The sequence below is a fragment of the Hypanus sabinus genome, chromosome 7, assembly GCF_030144855.1.
Source record: "Hypanus sabinus isolate sHypSab1 chromosome 7, sHypSab1.hap1, whole genome shotgun sequence".
Classification (NCBI taxonomy): domain Eukaryota; kingdom Metazoa; phylum Chordata; class Chondrichthyes; order Myliobatiformes; family Dasyatidae; genus Hypanus; species Hypanus sabinus.
In genome coordinates, this window is record NC_082712.1 from 1,532,040 (window position 1) to 1,540,015 (window position 7,976).

The window sequence follows — 7,976 nt, forward strand, 5'->3', positions numbered from 1 at the left end:
CCCATATTTCTGTCTCTACGATAGCACGTATACCCTGGTACACTCAATTCCCAGGCCTGATCCCCTTGCAGCCATGTCTCCGTTATCCCAACAATATCGTAGTTCCCCATTTTCATCTGAGCTTCAAGCTCATCTGTTTTATTTCTGACACTACGCGCATTCAAGTATAGAATTCTTAGCCCATTCCTCCTCTCTTTGCTTAAAACACTGTCTACTGTACCTAACCCAGCTCCTTGAATTTCCATCGGGCTAATTGCACCCTGAATTTTGATGACCTTCTCAAGATCACCCAAACCTTCTACACATTTAATCCCATGCTCCTTCTGACCAACCCTCTGGATCTGGATCCCTGCCCCCCTGCACATCTAGTTTAAACCCCCCCCCCCCCCCCCCCCGAGCAGCACTGGCAAACACTCCTGCAAGAATGTTAGTACCCCTCCTTAGAGGGCTATGCAGTAGGGTAATTCTAGGCTGCTTCTAGATTAGGTTACATGGTCAGTACAACATTGTGGGCTAAAGAGCCTGCAATGTGCTGTAAATTACTATATTCTATTATTGGTTCCCCTTGGGTTCAGGTGCAGCCTGTCACTTTGAACAGGTCACACCTCCACAATAAGAGATCCCAATGATCCATGAACCTGAAGCCCTACCCCCTGAACCAGCTTCTTAGCCATGCATTAATTTGCTAAATCATCCTGTTTCTACCCTCACTGGTGCGTGGCACAGGCAGCAATCCAGAAATTACTACCCAGGAGGTCCTGCTTCTCAGATTTCTGCCTAGCTCTCTAAATTTTCTTTTCAAGACCTTTTCGCTTTTCCTTCCTATGTCATTGGTACCAATAGGCTGCTTCCCCTCCCTCTCCAAAATGTTGTGGATGAAATCTGAGACATCCCTGACCCCAGCACATGCCATCCAGGTATCCTGTTCATGTCCAGGAATCTCCTGTTTGTACATCTCACTATGAGTCCCTTATTACAACCGCTCCCTTCTTCCCCCTCTTTCCCTTCTACACCACAGACCTGTGCTCAGTGCCAGTAATCAGGTCTCTGTGGTATTCCCCGGAAGGTCATCACCCACAACAGTCCAAAACGGCACACTTGTTTCTGAGGGGAATGGCCACAGGGGTGCTCTGCGCTTACCGCCTATTCGCATTTCCATTTCTTCTGACAGTCACCCAGCTACTCGTCTCCTGCAACTTCAGGGTGACGCCTTCTCTGTAACTGATCGATTATCTCCTCAAGGTCATCCAGCTGATGCTCTAGATTCCTAACATGGTCTTCAAGGAGCTGTAGCTAGATGGACTTCATGCAGATGTAGTTTGTTGGGAGACTCTGGGTCTCCCAGGACTCCAAAGTCCGGCATGAAGAACACATAGCTGCCATTAACTACACTAGATACGTTAAGAGAAAACAAAAAGGGAACCTTAACAGAAGCTTACCCAGAGCCAATACTTCTTTTGAACTGAAGCCTGCTTTGAGCCAACGTCTGACACTCTCCTCTCACCACTGGCCTCCTCCTCCTCCTCTCAACAATGGCCGCCCTGCTTGTCCCTTCTTTATTTTTTAAACAAGCTTCGCTGACCTGCAGGCAACATCGTCACAGTGCCCTGCTGTTGCCACCGATTGGGCTGTTGGATTTATCCCAGGTTATTAAAGGAGACAAGACAAGATTGCTGGGGCATTGACCAGTATCTTTGTGTCCTCTGTAGCCACAGGCAAGGTCCTTGAGGGGCTAATGCTGTACCTCTATTTAAGAAGGGAACAAGGGAAAATTATGTGAAGTATAAATGAGTGAGTTTTACGTCAGTTATAGGGAAATTGCTAGAGAATATTCTTGGGAATAGGATATGTGACCGTTTGGAAACCCATGGCATAGCCTTCTGTGGAGCAGGTTATGTCTTACCAACGTAATTGAGATGGATAGGTTAGTTAGTTTGCAAATGGTACCAAAATTGGCAGAGTTGTGGATAGTGTGGAAGACTGGCAAAGAATACAATGTGATAAAGATCATTTGCAGATATGAATAAAGAAATGCAAGATGGAGTTTTACCCGATAATATGAGGTGTTGCACCTCAGTAGGGCAAATGCAAGGAGACAGTGCACTGTTGAGGACAAGATCTTTAACATTGTTGCTGAACAGAGAGATCCTGGGATCTAAGTTCATGGCTCCTTGAAAGTGACTACACAGGTCGATAAGATTGATAGGAAGGTTTACAGAATGCTTACTTTAGTCAATGTATTGAGTTCAAAAGCCAAGAGGTTATGTTACAGGTCTATAAAAGTCTGGTGAGGCCACATCTGGAGTATTGTGTACAGTTCTAGTCACTCCACTATAGGAAGGATGTTGAGGCTTTGGAGAGGGTGCAGAAGAGGCTAACTAGGATGCTGCCTGCTCTAGAAGACATGTGCAATCTATCATGAGAGACTTGTATTGTTTTCTCTGGCTGAGGGAAGACCTAATGAGGTTTATAAGATTAAGAGGTATAGATGAGTAGACAGTGAGTATGTGTTTCCCAGGTTTAAAATATCTAATACCAGAGGGCATGCATTTAAGATGAGAGGGGAAAGGTTCAAGGGGGATGTGTGGGGGAAGTTTTTTTTTACTCAGAGTCATGGATGTCTGGAATGTGCTGCCGGGCAAATACATTAGAGACTTTTAAGCGACATTTGGATAGACTTATGGATGTAAGGAAGATGGAGGGATATGAGCATTGTGTAACTAGGAGGGATTAGTGTTTTTGATTTCCTTTTAATACAATTTGATAGAACTTTGTGGGCAGACTGGTCTGTTCCTGTGTTGTACTGTTGTTTGTTTACAGCCCAGGTGGCTGAAGAGATTGTAGAGGTATTACTAATGATTTCCCAAGACTCCATTGATTCTAGCATGGTTCCAGAAGACTGTAAAATGCAAATGTCACCTCACTCTTCAAGGGTGGAGAGAGGCAGAAGAAAGGAAATTATAGGCCAATTAGTAATTAGGAAGATTTTGGAGTCAAATGTTATGGATGTGTTTTTGGGGTACTTTGAGGCACATGATAAGTAGGCAGTAGTCGGCCTGGCTTCCTCAAGGGAAAACCTTGCCTGACAAATCTGTTGGAATTCTTTGAAGAAATAACAGGATAGACAAAGGAGAATCAGTGGATGTTGTATACTTGGATTTTCAGAAAAGCTTTCACAAGGTGCCACACATAAGGCTGCTTAACAAGCTATAAGCCCATGGTATTATAGGAAAGATGCTAGAATGGATAGAGCATTGACTGATTGGCAGGAGGTAAAGAGTGGAAATAAAGGGAACCATTTCTGGTTGGCTGTCGGTGACTAGTGGTGTTCCACAGGGGTTTGTGTTGAGACTGTTTCTTATTACGTTATATGTCAATAGTCTGGATTACAGATTGGATGGCTTTCTGGCCAAGTTTGCAGATGGTAAAAAGATAGGTGGTGGGGCAAGTAGTTTTGAGGAAGTAGGTAGGCTTCAGAAGGACTTAGATTAGGAGAATGGGCAAAGAAGTGGCAGATGGTAAGAGTGTATAGTCATGCAATTTGTTAGAAGATATAAAAGTGAAGGCTGTTTCTAAATGGAAAGAAAATTCAAAACTGAGGTGCAAAGGGATTTGGGAGTCTTCATGCAGGATTCCTCAAAGGTTAATTTGCAGATTGAGTCAGGGGTGAGGACAGTAAATGCAGTGTTAGCATTTATTTCAAGAGTACTCGAATACAAAAGCAAGTATGTGATGCTGAGGATTTATAAAGCACTGGTGAGGCCTCACTTGGAGTACTGAGAGCTGTTTTAGGCCCCTTCTCTAAGGAAAGATGTGCTGACATTGAAGTTTCAAAGGAGGTTCATGAAAATAATTCCAGGATTAAATGGCTTGTCATATGGAGAGCTTTTGATAGCTTTGGGCCTATATTCACTGGAATTCAGAAGAATGAAGGATGATCTCATTGAAACCTTTGGAATGTTGAAAGGCTTTGATAGAGTGGATGCGGAGAGGATGATTCCTATGGTGGGAGAGTCTAAGACTGGGGAAACAGCCTCAGAATAGAGGGATGTACTTTTAGAATGGAGGTGAGGTGGAATTTCTGACATCAGAGAATGGTGAACCTGTGAAAGCAAGTCATTGGGTATGTTGCTGGGTTCTTGATTAGTCACAGCATGGGGAGAAGGGAGGAAGTTAGGGATGAGAAGGAAATTAGATCAGCCATGATGAAATGGCAGAGCAGATGCGATGAGACAAATGGCCTAATTCTACTCATATATTTTAAGGTCTATAACAATGTATCTCTCCACACTTTTCTGCATTGTGTGGGGAGGATGCTTCCTATAGTGGGAGAGTCTAGGACCAGAAGGCACAGCCTAATCATATAAAGACATTCCTTCAGAGCAAAGATGAGGAATGTTATAGCCAGAGGGTGGTGAATCTGGAATTTATTGTCATGGAGGCCATGTCATTGGGTATATTTAAAGTGAAGGTTGATAAGTTCTTGATTATCAGGGGTGTCAAATGTTATGGAGGGAAGGCAGGAGAATGGGGTTGAGAGAGACATTGAGTCAGCCATGATAGAATGGCGTTTTAAGACTTGATGGTCTAAATATCCTAATTCTGGTCTGATGTCTCAAGGTCTTATTAAATTTCAGCTGCCTTGTGTCTGCCCAATAGCTTGCCGATGTCTGTCCACTTTAAGTTGGTTGCTGTCCTCCTTATGTCAGGAGACTTACAAAGATTTTCTGTGGAGCCAGACTCTGTTCATTGGTGAGATATTCATTAATTTGTTCCTGGTGGCTTTCAGTTCAAAACACTGATGGAACATCTGGATCCAGATGAAGAGGATGAGGATGGAGAGGTGTCTGCCAGCACAGCTGCCCGAAACAAAGCCATCAATGCACTGTTGGGAGGCAGTAGCCCGAAAAACAATGCAGAGACAGATGAAGAGGAGAGTGATGGCGAGGAGCGAGTGGGTGGAGGCGTTTCAGGGGTAAGAGCAGGTTGCTGATGTTTGTTAACTTTAACAGCTAAAAATGGATTAATCCTTTTGAAATTAATTTCTGCTCATTCACCTTTTTAAATTTACTCACTTGTACTAAAGAAAACAGCAGTGACTCTAGGCCTGTCTAGAATCTGCAAGAATTAAACATCTGAAATTAAAGCAGGGAACTGATTAGTCCTCTGTCCCAGTAAGATGATGGCCATCTCTGATATTACCAGCAATTTCGCAGTGACCCACACTGGCAGTATCCCCTACCATGGCTCCAGAGCTTTCTCCTTTGGTTTTGGTTGTACTTAAAATATTTTGAACCTTCTATTGAAATGTAGTAGCACTAAGTTTGTTCATTGGTGTCTGTCCCCTTTAGTACTGTGGTGTAAAGCGTTTTTACCATCTTTATTCCTGATGCTAACCAAATTCATTGTCATAACTTTTTAAAATTCTATCAGATTCTTGCTTAGGCTCAGACACTCCAATGAACACAGTCCAAGCTCTCCTTATTGTTGGTACTCTCTAATCCAGACAGTATCCTGGTGAATACTTCTATACCCTCTCCAAAGGCAAAGTCCTCATCTCTGCGGCTCTTGCCCAATACTGTTCTAATTAGTCTTTCAACAATTTAACATTTTACCCTGAGGTCCAGTCTTATCTTTACCCATAACCATCTGAAAACTTAAGAGTTATAATCACAGTTGCCAAAATACAAGTCTAGTGTGGCCTAGTCATTGTTTGGACTAACAAAATGGTGTCAAGCAGGTCTGCAGAGCACACCAGACAAATTCTGCCCATCTAAGCTTTTGGCACTAAATCCCATTCAATATTGGGGAAGTTCACTATAGCAACCCTGTTTCTTTTTTGTATAAACCTCTAGTATAACCCCAAAATGTTTGCACCTTTCTTATTCCTGAGTTCTGTGTTACCTCTGAGTGAGCCTTGCTGTATGTCCTCTGAGTGTAACTGTGACATTATCCCTGATCACTCATACAGTTCCTCCATTGAACATAAGAGAATGGCACAGGCACCCATCCTACCCTGATCCAGTACAATTTTATCACCCATTTCTGGAATTGACCCTGCCTAGAGTCCCTAGTGAACTGTCCAGTATTCAGAGGCTCCTTTTTTTTAATGCTTTCATCCATCTGTCGTTGTTTGGTTGTACTGCTGTCATTCCCTTGCCATTGTTTTGTTGTACTGCTCTCATCTACAAGTGGTTACCTGTCATTGTCCAGTTGTACTGTTCTGATCCACATATGATTGCTTCTCTCTTTCAAATTCTTGCTAGGCCACCAGAAGATCGAAGCGACTGTCGGAAGCTGGGGACCCGGGCGCACAGATGCACGAGGCGGTGGAAGTGATGGATGTGATTGCCATTTGCTGTCCAAAGTATAAAGACAGGCCTCAGATTGCCAGAGTTGTGGAAAAGACTAGTAGTGGTTTCAGTGTACATTGGATGGCTGGTTCATATAGCGGTTCTTGGACAGAGGCCAAACGGAGAGAGGGCCGCAAGCTGGTGCCTTGGGTTGATAGTATCAAAGAGACGGACATCATTTACAAGAAAATAGCCCTGACAAGTGCAAATAAGCTGACTAACAAAGTTGTTCAGACTCTACGATCGCTGTATGCAGCAAAGGAAGGCTCTTCCTGCTAACATAACTAACACTGCAGCCAAACACAGCAGTGAGAAAGAATAAACTTGGGGCTAAAAGACCACATTCTGGCAACACTTACAAATCGGATGGTATCACAGTTGGAGTAACTCTGTACTGAGATCTGCACACACAGACAGATGGAAACAGGCGAAAGGAAGGAGCGATTGTCAGATACCATTTTCCTGTGGGAGCTTCCTTCGCTGTTGTACAGCCAAATCATCTTGATTGATTTTAAACTCCCACTGTATTATAGTTTAACAAAACAAAAATTGTTTATATCTTGGAAAAAGAATTCTGTTTAAAAATAAAAGTTAAGTGAATGTTGGAATTTAGTCTGTTAATGTTCTTAATAAAGTGTTCTTGGAGTTTAACCTAGCAGCGATGGCTTTCTTTAGTGTAGAAGTTCCAGAGAGAAGTTATTTTACAGGATGTACAATGCCAGACTGTGCTGGATATAATTTATTCTAATGAAAGCATGCAGTATCTGTGACCTGCACAGGACGAGATTTTATTTGATTTTTTTTGTTTTGTAAATGTAGATTTTAAATGTATTAGGGTCACTCGGGCAAAACAAGAAAAAGGGATCCCCAGCAAAAACAACTGGCGGAACAAATACTGCAATAAATTTTTTACCTCTCTTTGTTACCTGTCTGTTTCCAGTTGGTTGTGTTTTTCATGTCAAGTGGATGTGCTGGAGGTTTGCATTTCCTCAGTGCTGCTGAGAAATTCTGCCATAAAAGCTGACCACTCAGGCTTGTTCATTAGCCTCCTTAATGAAAATCATTAAAACAATAGCCACTGACTGCACCAGACTGGAATCATGTTGGATTTGATAGGCAGTGGGTGAGGAAATTGGAACCTTTGCACATCTCACATTCTGAGCACAGTAGATGTTAATGTAATGTTTGCTTATCAGGCAGGGATGGTATCTCTGCAAGTCATGGCTCTGCCATTGTCAGAACCAGTGTGTTATTCTCAGTGCAGCTCTACCCAGCCACTGGCACACTGCTGCTGGACTGTTTCAGTATGGAGACCTTCCTCTCAACATAGAATTGTTACATTTCACGAGGCAATTCAATCCATCGTGACCCTACAGCTCCGTAGCAGAACTTTCTGCTGGTGCCACACCCAGCCCTCCTGCATAGCCCTGCATGTGTTTTCTCGTACATCCGAGCAAACATAAATCTCCTTTGAACCCTCCCCAGTGCTCACACACTGATAATACCATAAGATATAGGAGCAGAAGTTGGCCATTTGGCCCATCGAGTCTGCTCTGCCAGTCAATTATGGGCTGATCCAATTATTTTAGTCATCTCCACTCCTCTGCCTTCACCCCGTACCTT

The 7,976-nt window shown here is 43.2% G+C and overlaps 1 protein-coding gene across 5 annotated transcripts in view; it reads left to right on the forward strand.

Annotated features, from left to right (window-relative positions):
• Positions 1-7,280, forward strand: part of LOC132396489 (nipped-B-like protein) — a 531,210-nt gene extending 523,930 nt beyond the window's left edge. For all 5 annotated transcript variants that reach the window (XM_059974034.1, XM_059974035.1, XM_059974036.1 and 2 more), the window contains 2 exons: positions 4,790-4,975; positions 6,267-7,280. In XM_059974034.1, coding sequence (XP_059830017.1) covers positions 4,790-4,975; positions 6,267-6,632 — 552 coding nt within the window. In that variant the 3' untranslated portion in view covers positions 6,633-7,280. The remainder of the gene's footprint in view (positions 1-4,789; positions 4,976-6,266) is intronic.
• The last annotated feature ends 696 nt before the right edge of the window (positions 7,281-7,976 follow it).